The following is a 22,151-nucleotide window of genomic DNA, read 5'->3' on the forward strand; positions in this document are numbered from 1 at the left end:
GCGGCACAAAGAGGAACATCCTGTCCCCTGGGATGACTCAGTCATTACAGAAATCTCACTGTGACCAGGAAGGGCCACATGTTCGGCGCAGTGACGGCCACTGGCTGGAGTTTTGCACATGCGCAACAGGCTCCGAAACCTGTGAGCCTGTCCTGAGCAGGACCTCCTGACTTCCACGCAAGCCATGGCCCTCGGTGCCATGGAGCCTGGGACTGGCCAGTCAGCTGGCCAGTCAGCAGCACACATGAGTGCCAACCACATAACAATCTCAGGCCGGGATGAGGACATGCTCTCACTGGGCTGCTGGGAAAGAAGCAGGCTGGGCGTCCAGAGGTTCCCAGCCTGGTGCTGCTGCCCCATGGTGAAGTGCTGGGCTGAAGTTTACCTCACTGTAAAATGGAGAGAACACCACCTGCTTTTGCTTTTGGCAAGACGGTGACGCCCTGCTAGGGCGGGCTGGGAGACAGCTTAATGAACTTGGGTGACCCATTGGCTTCTGAGGGCAACAAAGTAACAAAGATATATGTATATAGCACCCAGTAGGTACAAATTAACTTTTAAAAAAACCTATGACCTCCTATTGTGTGCCAAGCACTATATAAGATACAGAAATACAGAAATGAGTAAAAGCATTCCAAAATTTCAAATGAACGTGGGGGAAGGGAACGACAATACAGAAGGCTTATTGAAGAAGCAATAAGCTGACCTTGAGAGAAAAAGAGGATTTTGGAGGGAGAAGAAGTGAGGAGGGCATTCCAGAAAGAACAGCATACATAGGCAAAGGCACAGCAGTCTGAAAGTATGAACAGAACTTGATGGAAAGCTGTGGGCAGGGGTTCTTCAATGGCATCCAAAGGCAGGTTGCTCCAATCAGCCTCCATGAGGGCAGCAGGGCTGCTCCCAAAAGGCAGTGGGGTTGGGTGAAGGCTCCAGCCCTGTGAGCTGGGGGCTGAGACCAGGAAAGTCCCATTAGCACTAAGTGCCCTCAAGGGCTGGGCTGCCAGCCCTGGATAAACTAGCCCCACAAGGAAGCACCAACCACTCCGCTCTCCTTATGTACATCTCCTCACGTCCACCCCACCACCCTGCCCTTGGCCCTCTCAAGGGTCTATGAGACCCTTTGGATTTCTCTTTCCAGTTCCTGAGTGGGTCAGCCACCCCGACTCAGCAGCTTCTCTGACCCTTCAGCCATTCCGAAACTGAGGACCCTTCCTGTTATGGCTCCATCTCTCTGGTTCTCCTCTGCCAGCTACAGCCGTGCAGCCTGCCTCCACCTCCCCCTACCTTCAGAAGCTCATTCCCATTCAGCCAGAGCCCTACTTCCATGGCACCCTGGCCCACCTCGACCCTGACCATGACATCTCCCAGATTTGGAAATGGAGCCACAGAGAGGTGGCGGACTCTCACAGACCTTGCAGCCAGGAAGTGGGGCCCAGGGGTTGAAACCCAGGGCCTGTGACGGAAACCAAGCCCATCACACTTATGGGGGGTGGGCACGAGGAAGGGGAAAGAAGACCCCCTATATCAAGTGACCGAGCTCCCCCCTCCAAGAAGGCTGGGCTGTTAGGGTCGGAGCCCCAAACTCGGCCACCCTCTCTGACCAGCTGGCAGGGCATAGACCTGCTGTTCTATGTAGAAACTATGTAGCTAAGTAGAAACCAGCTGTGCAGAAACAGACCCACGAGGAAGCACCAGCCAGTGTCCTCTCCCATGTACGCCCTCCAGCCCCCAGCTCTCTCCAGTGGCTGAGGCCCAGGAGAAAGTGGAAAGGTGCCCTGGCTGCTGTGGACTCTAGTCCCCGCTAGCTTGAAGAGATAGGCTGGGTTTGCTGGATTGTCCCCAGCTCCTCTCCAGGCCCTTAGGCGGCAGAAGGGGCCACTCCCTCATGGACACCCTCTGCTGCCTCCTGGCCTACTCCTCATCTGTGCATCATGTCTGAGGCCCCTTAGCAGCCAGTGAGACTAACTCTCTATGTACACAGATGAGGGCACCCAAGGCACAGAGAGAGACCAGAGTTTGTCCAAGTTCACAGAGACCAGAATCAGAGCTCTGACTGGAATCCAGCATCCCGAGGCTTGAAGAAATCCCCTTAAAATCCACCATGCCGCAGGGGCTGGGCTTCCTCAGCCCTAAACTGAGAGAGAAGTAATACAGCTGCTGCAGCTGCAACTTCCTGGCTGGGCTGGTCCAGCGGCCCTGAACTGTCCCAGAGTCTGTGACTGGCCTGTCCAGAGGGAAGGCAGCTTCCTCCGCCCTCCTCCACTCCCTTACCTCTCTCAGGCTCCACCATCCTGCTGGCCCAGGCTCAGAAGACCTGAGTGTGAGGTCTTTGTTCCAAATCTGGGGAGCCCCCTGCCTCCATGGCGCCCTGGCCCGCCTCCAGGACACTCTGCCAGCCCGAGCTGCTGCTCACAGACAAGCATCTCTCCCCACCTCTCCCCGCCCCTGCTGCGGCTGAGGCCGCCTCGCCTAGGCAGGAAGCGCCCAGCCTGATTTCCTACAAGTGTTTGTCAGAAGGAGGGGGTTTGTCTGAGTGTAGAGTGAGAGTGAGCGGGAGGAGCTTAACCCCTTGCAGGCCCTCTGCGGGTTGCGCTCTCCTACTAAAGGATTCATGGAAACTTCCGACGTCAGGGCTTGGGACCATCTCAATCAAAGTACAGAGTGGGGAGACTAAAGCCCTAACCAGATCAGAGGCTCGGCCAAGGTGACTCAGCCTGGAAGGAGACCTCCAGCAGCTTCAGGCCTCTAGGAGCTTTTCCCATAGCCCCTACCCTCTAGGATGTGACCTTGGCCAAGGCTCCCTCTCTCTTTAGGCCTCAGCGCCCATCTATACAACAGGAGCTCAGACCGGATGCTTGCTTGGCACTTTTCCAGCTCTCTCTGTCCTGTCTGCCAATATGCAACCCATTATCTCAGTGAGACTGCAACAATTCCTGCCATCCCACCCACTATCCTTGCCCCAAGCTAGGCCTATAGCTACAGTGGGATTTTCCAGGCAGCACGGAGATGGGGAATTGACTGCTCAGGTGAGTTTCCTCTGTTATTCCCAGGGCTCATCAGAGGACAAGCTGCTTTCTCCCAAACCCCCCTCGACCCATTCATTCATTTGACAGGTACTTACTGAGCTCCTATAGTATGCTGGGTGCTTTTCTAGGTGCTAGGAGTACAGCAGGGCACAAGACAGGCCAAGCCCTGGCTCCACTCTGGTGAAGACATAGACAACAAGCAAACACAGAGAGGTGTGAGGCTGGAGCAGTGATCCATATCCCAGGCTGCTTTTGGTAATACTGATGCCTAGGGCTCACCCAGACCAACAGAATCAGTCTCTGGGCATCGGCAATTTTAAAGTGTCCCAGGTGACTGGGATATGTGGCTCTGGTAGAGAATCTATGGGTCCAAGTGCACTGATTAGGGAGGGTGTGGGATGGCCAGAAAGGTCTCTGTGAGAAGATACATTTGATCAAGGGACTGGTAGCAAGGGGCAAGCCACAAAAAGGGCTGGTGGCAGAATATTCTGGAAGGGCAAATGCAGAGGGCAAGGTGGGAGCCAGCTGGGCTTTCCCTGAGAACAGCAAGGCTGTATACCCAGAGCAGAGAAAACCAAGGAGAGGCGGGAGCCGGGGTGGAGGGCCAGGCTCAGGGTGCGGTCTCCTCACGTATGTGGTTCCCAGCTCTGGCCCTGCTCCTGATACAGGAATTCTAATTCAGGAAACAAACAAACAAATGAAAGAAAGAAAGAAAAGAAAGAAGAGAGAGAGAGAGAGAGAGAAAGAAAGAAAGAAAGAAAGAAAGAAAGAAAGAAAGAAAGAAAGAAAGAAAGAAAGAAAGAAAGAAAGAAAGAAAGAAAGAAAGAAAGAAAATTGACCCCTGTATTGTCCAAAAAACCCTCCAGGTAATTTTGATAAGCAGCCAGGTTTGGAACAAGTGGTATAGGAGAAAAAAATGAATCTTAGAGTCAATGCAGACCTGGGCTCCAATCCCAGCCCCACTTCTTGCTAGCTCTGTGACCTTTGAACCTTCACCTCTCTAGGCCTCAGTTTCTTCATCTGTAAAACAGAGATAAGAGGAGTAGCCACCCAAAAGGGCTGCTGCCAAGATCCACTGAGGTAACGCCTGCAAAGTACAGAGCCAGCGCCTGGAACACAAATGAATGAATGAATGAATGAATGGACTTTCCCAAGGTCAGCTTGTGAGTATCTGGCAAAGCCAGGGCTAGAACCAGGTGCTTTCATCCCAGTAATCTCCTCACCCCTCCAACCCCTTCCCTGCCTTTGACCCAAGTCTGGATGATGGGGCTCTAACTGCAGCCCCTAGCCTAACGTGGAGCACAGCCAGACTCCAATGAGGCCCCTCCTTGCCAGCTCTGGTGACCATGTGGGCCATTGTGCGAGAGGCGGGCTCCCCCGACACCCTGTCACTCACTCACTCTCCCTCCCTGATCATTAACCCAGGCAGCACTGCCATCAATGCCAGGTGGCTGCTACTGCCAGGCACGCCCCATGGCCCCTAGATAACCCCAAGCCCATCTTCGGGGCAGCCACCCAACATCAAGGAAAACAGCCTCCGTGTACTCTGTTTCAAATCCTTGTCATCCTCAAGCCTTACCAACCTTCCTCCCTGCCTCTGCTCCTGCGGTGACCCTCCTGGCACACAACTTCCACACACAGGCCAAATTCTACTTAACCCAAGCAACACGCCCCAAACTGAGCTCGTTATAGCGCCCCTTCCTAACCTACCCCTCCCTAGTTTGGCCCATCTTTTACCCAGGTGCACAAGCCAGAACTGACTGTCGTCCTGGACGTTTCCCTCTTCCTTACATCCCATAACCCATCCTTCACCAACTTCTGTTGAGTTTATATCCTAATCTCACCAGAATCTGTCCCATCTCTGTCCCATCCCCACATGGCCTCCTGCAACGGCATCTCCTGGTCAGCTCTCCATCCCTGCAATCCATTCCCCATACGGTACCAGAGGGATCTTTCCAAAACAGAAGCATCCAAACACGGCCACTCTGAGCTAAAAACACTCCGAGAAAGGAGATTACCATTGCTCTGAGAAAGAAGATGAAACCCCATAGCCTGGCCGCTGCTCTGGCCTCTTCCATCCTCACCCTCCCTCAGGGGCCCCTGCAACACAAGGCTCCTTGCTGTTCCTGGGACAAATGTGCCGTGCTCCCCATCATCACCCAACCCCACTTCTCCCTGTTATCTTCCAGACAACCAATAGATCTCAGCCCCATGCGCCCTCTGCAGGGACTGGCCATTTGGAATTAAACGCTAGGTCTGCCTCTCTGGCAACTGGGAGCTCTGTGAAGTACTCTGCATTACAGCCCTAGTGCCCAGCACAGGCGCTGACACACGGCAGATGCACAGTGATACAAGATGAATGAGCTACCGAGCCTAGCTGGTCACCCGAGCCTGGCTTGTGGCCCTCAACCCAGTGAGGCTGATGTGACATCTCATTTCACAGGTGGGTAAACAGAGGCCCAGAGAGTCTGAGCCATTGGCCCATGATCACAAAGCTGATGAGTGATGATAGAGATTCAAACACACAAAGACCCAACTCTTAATGACCATGCTTGGTGCTTTCACTGTTGCAGCCACCAGAGATAATAACCTGGGAAGAATAAAATCGGAGTGGAACTTATTACCAACTAATTGCAATTCATTAAGCCTATGTTCTGACTTTATAACGAGGTTCTGGTACTGCACAGGGCCTTTCAGTTTTCTAACATGCTTTTTCATCCTTCATATAACTAGATGCTGAAGAATAGCCTTGGAAAGTGGGCAGGACAGGAGTGTGATTGCATTGCATAAGTGAGGAAACTGAGGCCCAGAAATGGGGAAGAGATTAGTTCCTGGTCACCCAACAAAAACAAAAAATAAACAAAAATACCCTTCAGCCCCGACTGCCAAGACTTGAGTACTTTTCACCAGAAGCATGCCTACATATGGCTGTGTCTGTGTGACCCTGCCAGATCTTACCACAGCCTTTGGCCATTTGTTCCCTCCAGCCCCTGGGTCATAATGCTCTAACACCACAGTGGCCATTTTCACCCACATTCCCACTGCCCACCCACTCAGCCATCCCTCCCTCCCAGCCTTAATCATTCTTCAGCCCTAACTAAGAGCCTGGCACATTAACCTGGAAGGTGAGTCTGTGGTTCTTCAATCCTTCCGGTGCAGCCCAGGACTGGGATGGGCATCGCTTGCTGATGTGATGAGCCCTGGATAGTCAGTAACTTCTTCATGGGATGTCCTGAGGCCCAGGGAGCACAATGGGACCCCCAAGCTTCTCAGCCACTCTGAGGAAAACTAGGGGCTGGAAACTTTAGGGAACCAAAGACTGTTATTCTGTCCTTGACCCCTCCTTAAGCTCCCGAAATCTCCCTTCCTTGGGAAAGAAATGAAAACCTACCCCAAGGTCACCCACTCCTTCATGCCCAGATTGATAAATTTACCCCTGTAGTTAAAATCCACAGGGAGTCTGGGGCTGAGCGGAGGCAGGTGAGGATTTCAGGAGTGGATCAAGAAGAATTGATGAAAGCCTTGCTTGGAAGGTGGTGACCCACGTTCCAGCCTGAGTGACATTGGACAAGTGCTTTACTCTTTCTTAGCCTTGGAACTTCAGGGTTTAATGAGATTATCCCTGAAGTTATCAGAAATGATCTTCTAAGCACTAAATTTCCTGGGTTCTTTGATTCCGCTTGCCCACACAGGCAGCAACACCATGCTGATAGGAGGCTATAGGGCACAGGGGTTTAGGGCACAGGAGCTTTGTGGGTAGTCGGAGACCTCCAGGTTCTCTCTTGAAAGCTGTGTGGTCTTGGGCAAGTCGCTTAACCTCTCTGAATGCCAGATTCCTTCTGTAATATGGGGGAATACTGACTTTACAGGATCCTTGGGATGATAAATGAGACCACGTGCTTAAAGTCCTGGCCCAGGGCCCAGCTGGCACAGAGCTCACACATAAAAGACTTTGGTCATTACTGTGAAACGCCCAGATGGCCGGCTCCCTGCAGGACTGAGTTTAATCTTCCTGGCTCGAGCTTTGGGTCCTACGCACGAAAAGGAAAAGCCAGCCTTCACAAGTGGAGAGAAATGCTGCCATCTCCCTGTGACCCTCTCCCTGAGGCTCCCAAACAGTTCCAGTGGTCACTGACCCACCCAGCTAGAAACTGTCCCCATCCTGAATACTTAAGGAGAGGAGGAAATGAGCCTTTCTCAGCCAACTGAAACACGGGTTATAAGGAGGGCGTGGCCACATCAAGGAAAATACACACACGTAGGACATACACATGCTTCTAAATGTATGCTCCGTGAGAAGAGTGAAACACAAAGTGTGCGTGTGCCAGGAATGCACTGCTAACAGCGAAACTTTACGGGGTACCTATTACGTAAAGGCCTTTCCCTGGATTAGGATCTCATTATTTAACTCTCATACCAATCCAAGGAGGTAAGGATTATTATGCCCATTTCACAGGAGGGGAAGCTGGGTTTGAACCAAGCTGTCTGAATCAAGACAGTGTAATTTTAATGACTTTGCAACTGAATCTGGCAGTAAGTAAAAAGGTTGAAAACAACCTCGGTGTCCAATAATAGGTGATCACTGAAATAAATTGTGATATTTCTGCTCAAAGAAATATTATGCAGCTATTAGCAGTCATACTGTAGAAGAACAGGAAGTGATATAAAAATGTGATATGTTAACTGCACAGTAAAATGCGGAGGAAGGGAAGGGAGGAAGAGAGGGAAAAAGGAAAAAAGAGAAAGAGATGTTCCAAAACGTTTATAATAATTATTATTAAGTAGTAAGACTATGGCAAGTTTACTTTTTTCCTTATGTGTATCTTCTAAAAATAACAGTTGCTTTAAAAATAAGAGTAAAATGAGCATTTACTAGTCTTAAAAACAAAAGTCACCACCACATACAAGTGTCGTGCTTCATTCTGATGAGACCTGGGCCATAGCCTCCTTGGTCCCCGCACCACCTCCAGGTGGGAAGACTGGCTGGGCTCTTTGAGGCCCTTTGCAGCTCTGACATTCTGCGACATTCCGTAACTCCCATCCCACACCTTCTCTCTTCCTCTTTTTAAACTCTGACACTATGTGCTCTTTCCTGCACGTATAGCCACTAGGCAACGAGTAGGAATACATAAAAATCACAAAAAGAAAAGGAAGCAACCCTAGCCTTAGCCACTCAACATTTTAGGGCATGGCATGTGTTGTCGGATTGGATCCTCATAACCAGGCATTTAACAGATAAGGAAAGGCACAGAGAGGTTATACAACTTGCCCCAAATCACACAGCACATTAGAGACAGAGTTGGATGTGCACCCACAAGTAAAGTGTTACCCTCCAAGTGAACCTCTGACTTAGCAGGGCTGAGTGCAGCCTCCTTGACACTGAGGACCTTCCTGGTCCTTGGTCCTTGGCTGTGGTCTCAAGATTCTAAGAGACTGACAGCAGAGCATCCCACTTTAGCCTAGAATAGGCTGGCTCAGTCTCGGGGAAGGGTCTGGGGAAGGAGAATGCTGGCAAGGATCTAGAGGCCAGTGCTGGACAACCCTTGAGGGTATGGGGCGGGGAAGGGGGGTCTCTTGAGACAATCGAGGTGGAGTTTGCCTGGCTCTTGGCAAGCAAGATCAGCGCCAAGATGGGACTGTAGGCTGGAATGGAGGAGGGACCAAAGAATTAAAAATGCAAAGGTCTGGGGGGAAAATGGCCTGGATCCAGATCTGGTAGCTCGGACCTTAGATATGTTTCCAAACCTCCCTGATATCTTCATCTACAGTCTTAGCGTAACACTTTCCTCAGGGGTGTATGTGTGGAGTGATGAGACAATATGTGTGCAGCTTAGCACACAAGAGGTGCTCAGAAAACACAGAAGGGGTACTATTGGTCTCCTCCAGGCTCCCCTGGTCAACCTGTGCCTCTTCCCAGTCACCCTGCCCTTGACTCATCCTCCAATCCCTTTGCCGGATAAATCTTCTTAGAGCATCATTCTGGTCAAGCCTTTCCCTGCTTAAAGACCATGATAGCTGCTGTGACTTTCAGATTAAAGACCAGACATTTTGGCCTGGAATTCAGGTTCATACTACCTGTTCCCAGGTCAGAGGGCTGCTACACTGCCCAGCTCACAGCACAGACGAGGAGCCTCATCCATAAAGGTTTCCTTCCCAAATCCTACAGTTTGGGGAGCTGCAGTGGGGTGCGGGTGTTCTGGCCTAGCTCCCCTGGAACTTCCTGCATGGCCAGGAAACTTCAACTCCTGGCTGCCATGCAGAGTAAGACTGGCATTCCATCCCCCTCAACACCCTTCACTTGCTGCTCTCTTAAAAAAAAATTAAAAAAAAAAACAAAACAGAAAAAGCCCTGATTTGTGGCATTTACTGATTTCCATAATGCAAATACCCTTATTATGGCCAATTTCAAGCTAATAACATATCACTGAGCACAGCACTGGGAAGAGATGAGCACAATAGACTCTTACCAGATGACACACACCTGCAACACCCAAAGTAAGGACCACTAACCTCAGAGAAGAGCTGTGTGAGCTCAGGTGAATGACTTAACTTCTCTGAACCTCAGCCTTCTCCTCTGTAAAATGAGAACAACAGTTGCACTAGCCGCATGGCAACGATGTGAACACTAAGCGATAGAATCTAGGTGATCAACAATGTATTGAACAACTACTATGTTTAGGGTTCTGCACCGGGCACTGGAGGGCGACTGGTAACAAGATAGACAAGGGCTCCTGCCTTTCCAGACCCCACTCCTTGCAGTAAAACCCTTGGCACGGTGGCTAGAATATAGCTCTCAATAATCATTAGCTATTATTACCAATGGTACTATTGTTATTCCTTCCTTTCCCTGAGCTTGTTTCCTCATCTCCAGACTTAGAATGTGAGCTGCACAAAATTCTCTATGATGCCAGCTAACTTGAGTCTTAAAGCAACACTGAAGTAGGCATTCCCATTCCCATTTTATATATGGGAAAACTGAGGCGCTAAGAACTGAAGCCGGACTGGAGATTTGAACCAAAATCTTCTAACTCCTGGTCTCCAGATTTGTCGCACCTCCTGTGACTGAGAAAACATAAAAAGGCCCTGGAATTCAGCTGGTGGTTCAGCTGGATGCTTTAAAATTACATTCTCTCCCCACCCCATGGGGGTAAATTGAAATGTCATTGGCCTGCATTAGTTTCCAAAATACCCTCTCAGTGTGACAGCCTCAGTGTCTGGACCATAGTGTCTAGGCTCTCTGGAAACCCCAACCCTGGCACCCCTGGAGGACAATGCAGGCTGGTGGGAGCTGATGAAATTTCCTTGTAAGAAACAACCTAAATCACATGTTTCAAATTCAAATCGCTCGATTTTGGGAGGCAAAGGCCCCATGTGGGTACATGCTCCCTCTTACAGAACTGAGACAGTTACTGGAAGGAAATAAACCCTAATAGTCCCCAAAATACCACGGGGAGCCATCCTCCCACTGGTAAGTAAGCCAGACTTAGGCCCTCTCAAATAGATGGGCAGAAATTCTATTTTCTTGACAAAACAAAACCAACAGCTAAAAAATAAAACCCACCGACTCTAGAGGAGGTGCCAGGAAAATTCTCTTGGGAAGTCCCTGTAAGTATCTAACCTCAGTCCTTCATGCTTCAGTTTCAGCCATTTTTTTTTTCTCATTCTGTTCTAGAGGACAGGAACAATGTCTCTTTTCACTGCAGCCTATCTCAGCTTCTCTTCTTAGCTCCAAAATAGCCCGTTTGTTATCAGCAACTTTCGTTTCCAACTTTCTCACTCAGAAGCGGAAGCTTTTGAAACATAGGCAATGATCCGCTCCAACCTGTCATTTCTTTCAACAAAAGCCCGGAAAAGGAGTCTCATCCAAGGCCGCACAAAAAGCATACTCTGTCAATGCCAGCTCCATCACACTAGGGAGAGGCCAGCTCTGCACCTGCCCTGCTGTGTGTCTTTGGACAAGCCGCGCCCCCTTTCTGGGCTTCAGTCTCCGCGTCTGTGTAACCAGAGGGGCTGGCCTTAAATCTGCCGTCCGTTCTAGTTCCTACCACTGTCGGAGATGCTCACCCCCATGCTGGCCCTTGCTCTACTTCCCTCCCCACTGCCAAAAAGAGGAAAAGAAACTTGCGTTAGGTGTCCGGGGAGAGTGCGCGGCTCCGAGTTGTCAGGGTGCGCGGGTTGTTGCCTGGCGAGCAAACCTCACACAAATCCCAAGACAGAAAAGTCCCTCCTCCCCGGTAACCACAGCTACCCGGCCACACCTCCAGCCCAAACACAGCCCAAGGCCCCGCCAAGGACCACCCCCGGATTCCCTCGGGACCTTTCCCATCTCGGCGACCGGACCTAGCCAGAGGGAGTGAGAAAAAGCCAACGTCCCCATTGTGCGGAGGTGGAGACCGAGGCCGGAGGGTGGAGACTGCAGAACCTCGCCGCGAGCTGAGTGTGGACTCGGACGCGATCACCAGTCCAGGACTCCCTCCCATTCCCGGAGCAGCGATCCTTCTCCTTCGCTTGCGCGTGGGGTTTCCACGTGGGAGAGACCGAGAGCAGCACGGTCCCTGTGGATCTCGGCCCATTGGCGCAGTCCACCCTCCCTCCCCATTACCGGGACAGAGAAACTGAGACCAAGCGAGGAGCCGGAACCCGCCCCAGACCCACCGTGAGCCCCTCCCCAGGTCTCACCTGCTGGCCGCTGCCGCGCGGGGTGGTTTCCTGGAGTTGAGCGGCAAACAAAGGCCTCCAATCCGGGCGCGGGGCGGGGCAGTGACTTTTTGCATAATCCCTGAGGCCGGCCTCTGATGGGCGAGGTGCGGCCCCAGGAGGCGGGGCCTCAGAAGCTCCACCAATCGCACAGAGGCGGCCGCCCGCGGCCCGCCCCCAGAGACTCCCGCGTAGCTCCAGCACGGAAAATCTCAAATCTGGGAGTTTGCGTGTCCGTATTGGAACCCGTCCGACCGCTGGCGCGAGACTGAAGCCCGGAGTTAACACGTTTATGGAAGGTCTCAGTGAAGAAGAAAACCACAAACTTTCACAGGGGTTTGAAACGGACTGCTTCATAACAGTAGTAATAATACTGTACTAAAAACTCTTCTTGAGCACTTATGTGTCAGACACTGTTGTAATCTCTTACTGTGCCCGATCCTCTCCTATGAGGTAGGTAGGTATTATCATTATCCCCAAGGATATTCTAGTCTAAACCACCCTTAAGCAAGCAGGGAAACCCAGTCTCGGAGAGAAACAAGAACTCGCCTAACGTCCTTCAGTGAATATAGGACAGAAATAATCTATTGTCCCCTGAAAGCGGACGTTGAAGGATGGCGGTGTAAGGTGTCCAACTGGCCTAGGTTCTCGCCCCAGTTCTGCCACTGGCTGCCATTGAGCTTCAGGCAAATGTGATTCATAACTCCCACCTCACGGGGTTGCTGAGGGGAGTAAATAAACAGCACTCCGCCTATAAGAAATAAACCAATGGCACTAATTTAAAGAGTTCCTCGAAGAATTCTATTTCTTAGTGGGGATAAATAGACACTGAAACAGAAAGCGACTTTCTCAAAGACCTGCATCTAAGCCCTGTGGCAGCCCAGTTCTTTCCTCTTGGCAGAAATCTCTTCCCAGTTCCCCAGGTTGCCAGTGACTTCCCTACACACATCTCTAATGGTAATCACAGTAGCGGCTTCTATTCACTAAAGGCCCCCTCTGTCCCAGGGACATTTTAGCTAACTCTTACAATAACTCTCAAGTTAGGTTAGTATTATGTTCCCCATTTAGAGGTGTGGAAACTGAGGCTCAGAGAGATTGACTTGCCCAGGATTACACAGGCAAGAAGTGGTGGAAGTCAGGTTGAATTCGATCCCAGGATTCAGACACAGGTGTGGACTCTGAGCTGTAACTTGTTCTCTGTCCTTTATTCCCCACGCTGGGCTACACCAACCCCTTTCCTGTTTTCTCTCAAGCAGAGGGGGCTCCAGGTGATCTCAAGGCCAACTCAGCACTTGCTTGGGCAGGCCCTGGCTTAAGCCAAAATCTTGCTCCTTTCCTGCCTTCATCTAGCAGCAGACCCTGAGACTCTCTTGCTGCACCTCCCACTCCAGGTCTAGCATCATGAGTAAAGACATTAAGGCTACAGATACATATGTCCAGGTAGACATCTGGCCTCTCCCCCTCCCAATATTCAAAGCTGCCTTAGGCAGTGTATTGGGTCCCTTCGAAAGACAACAGGACACATGATTGTCCTGGGGCTTCATGTTGTGGATCTCAGGCAGCCATGGGGCCAAATTTGTCCTCTACCACTCACTAGCAATGTGACTTTGGGCAAGCAACTTGACCTTCCTAAGCCCACTTGCAAAGGAAATTTTTTTTTTTAGGTTTAAAATTCTACAGCCCCAGAGTCAAGTCCAGGAATTTCAGAAGCAACAGTTCCAGAAATTCATTCTTATCTTACCTTTTTCAGAGTACAAACTGGGGACTGTGAGGAGCAGCTGCTGGGGGCTCTCTGCCTCCTGGGCAGATTAGAGGGGCTCTTTCTTTGTTCATTATCATCCTGACTGCAAATTACCTCTTTGGGGCTGACTCTGAGCCTGGCGCCATGGTCCACACACAGCATCCCAAGCTCCATCAGAGGTAAGTAGCAGTATCTCAATGTATTGGTTTCCTGTGGCTCCTGTAACAAATTACCACCAGTTCATGGCTTAAAACACTAGTTTGTTCTCTTACCAGAAGTCGTAGGTCCAAAATTAGTTTCACCGGGCTAACGTCCAGGTGTCAGCAGGACAGGTTCCTTTAGCGGGCTCTGAGGGAGAATTCATTTCCTTGACTTTTTCAGCTTCTAGTGGCCACCTGTATTTCTGGGCTCATCGTCCCTTCCTCCATCTTCGAAGCACATCGCTCCAATCTCTACTTCCATCATCGCAACACCTCTTCTTCTTCTGTGTCAAATCTCCCTCTCCCTTTTACAAGGACTCTTGTAATAATATTGGACTGGCCCAGATAATCCAGGAAACCTCCTCATCTAAATGCTTGAATCATACCTGCAAAATCCCTTTGCCATATAAGGTAACATTCACCCGTTCCAGGAATTTGGATACCTTTGGGGGCCATTATTCAGCCTACCACACCCATTTTCCAGATGGGGAACTTGGGCTCAGAAAGGTGATATCACTTCCCCTTGACCGCATAGGATTTGGAGTTTGATGCCAGGAGATCTAGGGCTTGACAAAGCACTCCTGCTGTCAGGTAAGGGTTCATCCTGCAGGAGTATTATGACTGGGGAGGGGCATATGAGTGCTCTTGGAAGAGCTGGAGCCTTTAGGGATACTGGCTGCTTCAGGGGTCAGGTGGAATCCAGGGTTCTGGCCTCAGGGGACCTCCTTGTCTTGGGGCGGGGAGGACAGGGGCAGCTAAGAGCAGAATCTGGTGTAGGTCTGTGGAATCAAGTGCCCCTAATCCACTTCTGGTAGACCCCTGGACACAAGGCTAGACCAAACAGGGCTTCTCAAACTCTTCTTGCCCCAGAGGAACCCTGGGGATGAAGGGAATGGGCACTGGGGATCAGAACATTTCTTGCCACCCTCCTCCCCAAGACCCCCTCCATGTATTTTTTGCTTTTAACACCCACTGCCCTTGACTCCTGGAACAGCGTGGCCTGCACAGCAAGAGAGTGGAAAGTGGCTGGGATTATTGCCTCTCCTCTCTCCCCAAGACCTCATCCGAAGACTGACAGGATGAAAGCCCTGTCCCCTGGCCCTGAGTGGGGACAACTCTAGGCTTAACTTACACTCTCACATCCCCTGTGGGATCAGGCAGCAGCCATCCTCCCAGGACTACACCTGAAATCCCACCCTGCTTGGCTTCTTTCCCTTCCCCTCCTGACCTCCCACTTCTTTACTGCCTCCCCCCCTTCTTTAAGGAATCACTTGCATACAGATCTTCATCTCTGAGTCAGTTTATGGGACCTGCCCTAAGGTGAGCCGCCTCTCTGTCTTAAAACACCCACATACATCGTGCATTCTGCCCCACGACATACCAATGTCTTTTAATCTAAAAGTATTATCTGTAAATAACCTTCAGGTAGGATGTTCCAAGATGTGGGTGTGGTTCAAGTGCCCTTGTACACCCTGTGGGTCCCAGATTGAGCCATGGGGGTCATGGAGAAAGGGTGATGATGTGTGGTGCTCTGGATGCCTCTATCTGTTCTGCCCACCCCTCTTACCACATCAGACGATCAAGACCCCAGCCACACAGGCAGGCCACACAACACGCTGGACCCTAACATTGTTCATATCTCTTTATTGAAAAATTAAAGTCATAAGCTCTGTATATAAATACACTGACATCGTTGGTCACCTGCAAGGCCTCTGGGATAGGCTAGGGGTACAGTGGGAAGCTGGGATCCTGGGGGCCCCAGAGGGGTGGAAAGGAAAATAAATAATAAATACCATGGGAAACAAGGAGCTAGAAGGAATGGAGGTGTGAATGAGGGTGGGTGCTTAATGCTTATTTGTGGCACTAAAGGTCCTGCAAAATGCCCCCTTGTCTGGGGGCCATGTCCGTGAATTCTCATGCGACCTTACTCCAGGTAAAGGCCCAGGCATCTAGGGATAGGCTAGGCCCTAGCCGGCTGGAAGGCAGCTGTGCCCCCTAACCAACCTAGAGTAACAGGCCCTGGCAGGCCTCAGGAGAATGTGTTGAGACAGAGGTGCTGCTCCGCCCTTCCCCGTCTTTTTCCCCCTTCCTGAAACTCATGCTTGTATTGAGTGCCTGCTGTGTACCAGGCATGGAACCAGACTCTGACCTGACCTTCTGTTTGCCTCACCTGGCTCCTTCTCCCAGTTCTGGTCCAGCGGGCTGGGAAGAAGTGGGGGATGTCTTCCTGTTACCCTGGCCATACAGCCCCGGCCCCTCAAGGAGCTTAACAGTGCAAGGAGGGAGGAGGGACCAGGGCCAGGAGACGGGCAGCAGTGGGAGGCCCTCAGGCCTCGGGCCCTAGAGCATCACATTGAACTCGGTGACCAGAAAGTCGATGTAGTCACGTTCCTTGGTCTTGAAGGCCTCTGCAATGATGCGTGCAGCTTCCCGATGCTCCTTGCCCCGAAGCGTCAGTCCATTCACTTCCAAGATCACGTGGCCCACCTTGAGTTGCCCACAGTTGTGGGCTGAGCCTCCTCGCTGCAGGGGCGAGACACAGGGCAGGGGCACGTGGGAACATCTGAGGTCTAAGCTGAGCAGGCCTGACACTGCGAACCAGGCAGCTACAATCTGGGTGTCCACTGCCCTGGGTAGGAAAACTGAGGCTCAGTGAGCGCAAAGGTGGTATGAGCCTGGGTCTGCGCTTAGGTCCTGGCTCACCTCGGGGGGTGGCGAAGCCCTGGGGATGCTGAGAAAGGTACTTTCAGGGGTAGGGAGAGATGGCCAAGTGGGGCCCCAGAGGATGTACCTGAATTGTGACAATCCTAGGCAGGGGCTGGCGGGTGTTGGCGCCACCCTCGATGGCGATGCCCAGGGTGGCTGCACTTTTCTTCACGCGGACCAGGGTGGACGTAGGCTCCAGGAGTCCGGGCTGCGGGTGTGAAGGAGACCAGTGACTGAGGCCTTCTCAGCAGGGCCTGGACTCCAGCCCGGTGTTTGAGCCTCCAGCATGCCAGGCAGGAAGCTCAGCGCTTGGTGTTCTTAGCTCTCTAACTGCTACAAAAATCCCTGAGGCTCGAGAAGTTAAGGGGTGGCCCAAGGCTGGCTGGTGGTGACACCAGGACTTGTATCCAGACCCGGCTGCCTCAGCCACCACACAAGTCAGAACTGAGCTTTAAGATTCTCAAGACCACTCTTCAGTGCTTGGCTTGTTAGTGTCACAGTGAAGGTAGGACTTAAATTGGGCCTCCGGCCTAACGCACATCCCTCCCTGGTACCCACATCCCTCTGCTGAGGGTGCTCTCTCTGTCTTTTGTGGTTACTTGTCAAGCTGAACCCTGGTCAAGGACTTCCTGTTCTTCACCTAGGGCCTGCCTTCCCCTCACCCTCTGCGCCCCCTTCATCCTAGCTCACCGGTTTGGTGGCCGCCTCTGTGCTTCTTTCGTTTTGAAGTGGCTCCTTGCTACTTCTGCTCTTGGTGGATACCATCTGTCTGCCCCGGCCCAGGGCGCTGGCCTCTGCCTCACCAGCATCCACCCCACTGTCCTCGCTCAGAGTCTGCCCGCTGTCCGAGAGCTGTGAGAGCGTGGAGGCTGCTGGGAGGGGGCAACAGGAGGAAAGTAGCGGTTTATACAGCTGGGGTCAGGGAGGGCTTCCTGGAGGAGGTGATGGAGCTGCAGGCTGGAAGGCTGGGGGGATTCTCTTGGTAAAGGCTAGGGAGAGTTGGGGGAGCTGGAGGGCAGGGAGACTCCCCACCATTCTCCCGCCTACTGACACCTTCCAAATGGGCCTGGCTCCAGGGCCCGACACTCCCAGGACATCTGCCTTGATTGCCCCTGGCGTAATGATTAAAACAGAGGTCAGGTCAGGAGGCAAACTCAGCCCACAGCCACTAGACTGGCTCCACAATTACTTTCTGTGACTGTTTCCTCATCTATAAAATAAGGATAATGACAGTAGCCGCCTCACAGGACTGTCGCGGGATTAGAGGAGTTACTAATACAGGCAAGGACCTTAGAACAGTGTCCAGCACACAGCACAGTATAATAAGAGTTAGCTCTTATTATCGTGTGCGTCCGGCTCAGTGCCAGGTCTAGAGGCAGCAGTGATCCATCAGTCATAGCTCGAGTTTGGCACCACATCCTGCCTGTTCTCCCTCACTAAGCAACTGAGTGCGGGGACCCTGACTTGGCCACAGCAGGCCCCTTGTATCACTTCTGCCACAAGATGGCAGCAGAATCCAACAAAATGTATGGAACTCGAAAACAGGAGGGAGGCAGTCCAGAGCCTGGGGAGGGCTCAGTGAGTCCTGGAGTAGAAAGCAGGACATCCTCAGCTGGATATCCTCTGCAAACACAGGGGCCGAACACACTTTGGAGTTTGGCGGGTCAGATTTAAATTCCCTCTAACCAGCCATCAACCCCAGGCTGGCCTCCTGGGTGCCGGGAAGTCCATCCTGCACTCTGACTCTGCAGCCCCAAGTCAGGAGACCTCCAGGGGTCCACCTTTCCCCCTGCACTTGCTCTCTGCCCGGCTCCGGGCGTAGAGATCACCCTGCCCTCAAAAAGTTTAGTTTTTATGGCGGGAGGGGGCGGGGGGAGATTGGTAGGTAAATGCGACGTGACCAGGGTTGGGGGCGCTGGGGGCGCTGGGGGAGGAGCCCAACCCTTACAGGGGCCTGGCAGGGCTGTCACTGTCATGTCCACTCTAGATTGGAAAAGCAGCCGGAGAGGAACAGCAGCTGGTCCACAGCCACACAGCTAGTACATGGCAGAGCCAAGACTCACACTCACATCCCCAACTCCCAAGCCCATAAATGGGGACTCAGGACCCTCCTCCCCAACCACCCTGACCCGGAGCAAGGAAACACCTGGGCCTGAAGACCCCTCACTGGGAGAGCACCTGGTCTTGCCTTCACTGTGTTGAGGGGCAGATCAGCCTAGAGGGGCCAGGCCCCTCGAGATCACACAGCGGGCACCCTGGCCCCACCCCCAGGGTCTGCCAGTACTCACTGCGTGTCTGGGGCAGCGCCCTCACTTCGTTCACGTCGGGCTCGCTGTCCGGGCGGTGCACCTCCACCATGACAAAGTGCTGGTTTGTGCCTATCTGGTCTGGGCGGCCGGACGGGGACGGTGGCGGGAGGCAGCCCCCTGCCAGTGCGGTCTCTGCTGGGGGGCTTTTCAGGTGTGGCGGGGACTGGACCCGTGGGAAGGGGCCTATGGGGTGTTGGTTGACCAGGGCCAGATGGGCATCCAGCGGCCTCTTGGCGCTGGGGTTGGCAGGGGAAACGGAAGCATAGATGGGGGAGGAGGGCGAGGCCTGTGCTGAGGCGGCTTCTGGGGTGGGTGCGGTGCCCACGGGCGGGCTGCAGTTCCGTGGAGCCGAGAAGACGATGCCCGAGTGGGAAGAAGCGGAGGAAGGCGGCTGCAGGTCCTGGCTTCCTGGCTTCCTCAGCTGAGCCAGAGCTGGTGGGGGAGGCGGCGGCCTGTAGCTAGGCAGCCCCTCGGCTGTGGATTTGACATCATCCTGCCAAAAGACCCAACAAGAGTAGAAGGAGTCAGAGCCCATTGCAGCTGGAAGAGGGGAGACCCGACAGCCAAGTGGGCCAGGCCCGGCTGGAATTCTCTCCCCACGCTGTCTGCTCTTGGCCACACTGCTCTGAATAATGCAACACTGAGTGGAAAACTTCTCCCAGCATCTCAGCAGCTGATAAGCATCAGGATCCTGGCTGCATCTCTGGGGACAGCACGGTTACCTTTGGGAATTGAAGTTCTTGGCATCAGCTGGGGCTCGTCGAGGGGAACAAGACTTAATTAGAGCCAGGATGTGGCGAATGGAAAAACAAAAAAGGCATTTCTTTGACTTTTCTTTTTAGGGGCTTATTGTGGCTATTACAGATGGGAAGTGTGCCAGGACTGGAGGGGGACAGCACGGACACAAGGAGAAAAGACGCATGGGCTAGGGTGCTGTGTGGCCCTGGGCAGGGCACACAGATGCTGTCATTATAATATTCTTTCTGCCCGCACCAACATCCGACACTTGCATAGCTTTGATGGCAGCACAGGCGCTGTTCCAAATGCTTCACTTAAAATAACTAACTAACCCTTGCCACAAACTTATGGGGTAGGTACACTATTCTCATCCCCGTTTTAGCGATGGGAAAGCTGAGGCACAGAGAGGTTAGGAAACTTGCCCAAAGTCATGGTCAGTGGTAGATGTGGAATTTGAACCCAGGCAGACTGGCTCCAGAGCCTAGGCCATTCAAAAGTTATTTGGGTCACAGTCACAAAGTGTCACAGCCTTAAGCTGCTGATGTGTGGACATAGATACAAGGTCACATTTAACTTCTATTTCCAGCCCAGTCATATGACCTCTTCAGGGAGTTCTCTTCATCTTTCAGTATTTACTATGATAACGTTCAGATTAACATATCAAAAATAACACCAACTGGGCAAAGGGTTAAACAGCCTGACAGCCCCACCTAAATGCCTGGAAAGAGCCATCCTGGCCCCTGCTGGAGGTGACCAAGGGACACACTTGTGCACAGGTCTGGGGCTAGTTCTAGAGCTCACGGCCAGATCCTCTGTCCCCTCCCAGTGGCTTGCAGTCCCTGGGGTCTTGGGCAGACCACGGAGGGCAAGGAAGGTGCCAGAGAACCTCTTACCAGGGAAATATCTGGGAGAGTGTTCACGGTGCCCTGGACAGCCTCTCCAGTTTCCTCCAGGTCCAGAGTATTCTACGAATGGAGAAGAAGGCAATGTGAGCCAATATAAACCAAGAAGAAAATACCAGTTTGCTCTCTAAAACTCCAAAATCTGTGGGTCCTGTGATATATCCACGTGGTTTACATGACTCCTGACATGACCCGCTCCAAAGGGATTTATTTTACGCATTAAAATTAACATCAATTTCCTTGCTGGTCATTTTGAAATCAACTTTTCTTTGAGACTTTCTGATTATCTCCAGGCCTCCCAGGAACCACCTGGAGAGGCCATGCAGTGGCTCTAGCCTTGGATGGAAATTTCTGAAGCTGGTGCTGCTCAACAAGTCCTAAGGGTCCTCTCTCTGTTGCTCGCTGACAGAATCCCAGGAAGGTGTACATATGACAAGATGCAAATGAGAGGTGGATGGGGAAAGTCTCTCTCTCTCTCTCCCCTAATTTTAATGGTTTTAATAGTGAGGGGAGTGGTTAAGATTTAAACGAACTTTATTTTGCAAAATTGCCAGTTTCTTCCTTCCTTCTCTGAATCACCAGAAAAAGCCAAATGCTCCCTCAAGTGACACTGAGCTGCCGAAAGGCCATCTCTAGGGCTTTCCCGGGAAGCTGAGCAGTGTTCCTCTCTACACTGGTCTTTCCTGAGTACTCGGGGAAGCCATTTCTCCACCCAACAGAGCCTAGGATGGCAAAGCCTCTGCAACCAACACCTGACTCAAGTCTCAGGTACAGAGATCAGTACTGGGCAGTCTCAATGCTCTAGAGTGACAGGGCCTGAGACACAGAGGAGGTGAGACATGACTCATGCCTTCGGTAGCTTAAAGAAAATGGGACTGACACAAACAAGTACAGAGGAGACTCTGCTCAGAGTGAGGAAAAACAGGCATATAATGTAGCTGGGAAAGGGTTATCAAGGAAGACTTCCTGGAGGAGGGAGAATAGTTAAAAGTTGAGCCTTGTGGGTGAGCCGGGCAAAGGAGGGAACGATGGGTGTTCCAGAGGGAAAGATGTGCATAAAGCAGAAAGGATAGAGAACGTTTGAGATGCATCCAGTGGTTCCACGTGAGTCAAACATGAAGCTGCTTGGAAAGCCTGCAGGTAGTGGGTTGCCATGGATATGTGGTCAAATTTGCCTTCTGTGATGCTCCCCTTTGCTCAATTCAAGCCACATTAGAACAATGCAGGCATACCAGGGCCCCCACAGGGGCTGTTCCCTCTGCCTGGAACATTGGTCCCCTTGGCTAGCCACAAAGCTTGTTCCATTTGCTCACCAACTTCAAGACCTTACACAAATACCACCTCCTCAAAAAGGCCTACCCTGACAACCTACGTAAAATTACAATGCCCAGCCCCCATCCTGCTTTATGTCTCTCCTTTGCACTGATCACTATTTTTCACCTAGTGGCTAGGATGTAATCCTTGAAACGTAAGTCAGATAATGTCCCTCCCCAGCTCCTAACCCTCCAGGGCCTTTCTATCTTACTTGGAGGAAATTTCAAATTCCTCACTCATTGTGCCTAGTGACTGGGCCCTTTCCGGCTACTCCTTCACTGGATAGGATGGTTCTGCCTCAGGGCCTTTGCACTCACTGCGCCCTGCCCACTCTGCTCCTGGCTCACTCCCTTACTTCATTTAGTTCTGGTGTCAGTGAGGCCTCCCTGGACCAGCCCTGTCTAAAACAGCACCCCTTCCCTGCTACACACCACTCTGTCTAACCTCTGATGCTGCTTCATTTTTCTATATGAGATTTATCGCTACCTGATATTATACTATTAATTTGCTTATTATCT

The 22,151-nt window shown here is 51.9% G+C and overlaps 2 protein-coding genes across 15 annotated transcripts in view; both read right to left on the reverse strand.

Annotated features, from left to right (window-relative positions):
• AKNA (AT-hook transcription factor) overlaps positions 1-11,748 on the reverse strand; it is a 54,495-nt gene extending 42,747 nt beyond the window's left edge. The window contains exons 1-4 of one of the 7 annotated variants that reach the window (XM_011360940.2): positions 11,706-11,740; positions 9,537-9,600; positions 4,023-4,135; positions 3,122-3,203 (exon numbers count right to left, since the gene is read on the reverse strand). The gene's annotated coding sequence lies outside the window, so the exon portion shown is untranslated. Of the gene's footprint in view, positions 1-2,271; positions 2,450-3,121; positions 3,204-3,966; positions 4,136-9,536; positions 9,601-11,705 lie in introns of those variants that run through there. The other 6 variants (XM_011360938.2, XM_011360939.2, XM_023531087.1 and 3 more) reach the window with 6 other exon arrangements.
• Positions 11,749-15,288: 3,540 nt separating this feature from the next.
• The window catches only part of WHRN (whirlin), an 83,714-nt gene continuing 76,851 nt past the window's right edge, over positions 15,289-22,151 (reverse strand). For 6 of the 8 annotated variants that reach the window (XM_011360951.2, XM_023531091.1, XM_023531092.1 and 3 more), the window contains 5 exons: positions 20,311-20,382; positions 18,659-19,172; positions 17,061-17,242; positions 16,456-16,578; positions 15,289-16,187 (listed from right to left, as the gene is read on the reverse strand). In XM_011360951.2, coding sequence (XP_011359253.1) covers positions 16,005-16,187; positions 16,456-16,578; positions 17,061-17,242; positions 18,659-19,172; positions 20,311-20,382 — 1,074 coding nt within the window. In that variant the 3' untranslated portion in view covers positions 15,289-16,004. The remainder of the gene's footprint in view (positions 16,188-16,455; positions 16,579-17,060; positions 17,243-18,658; positions 19,173-20,310; positions 20,383-22,151) is intronic. The other 2 variants (XM_011360949.2, XM_011360946.2) reach the window with 1 other exon arrangement.

This window comes from Pteropus vampyrus, unplaced genomic scaffold (assembly GCF_000151845.1).
Source record: "Pteropus vampyrus isolate Shadow unplaced genomic scaffold, Pvam_2.0 Scaffold61, whole genome shotgun sequence".
Classification (NCBI taxonomy): Eukaryota; Metazoa; Chordata; class Mammalia; order Chiroptera; family Pteropodidae; genus Pteropus; species Pteropus vampyrus.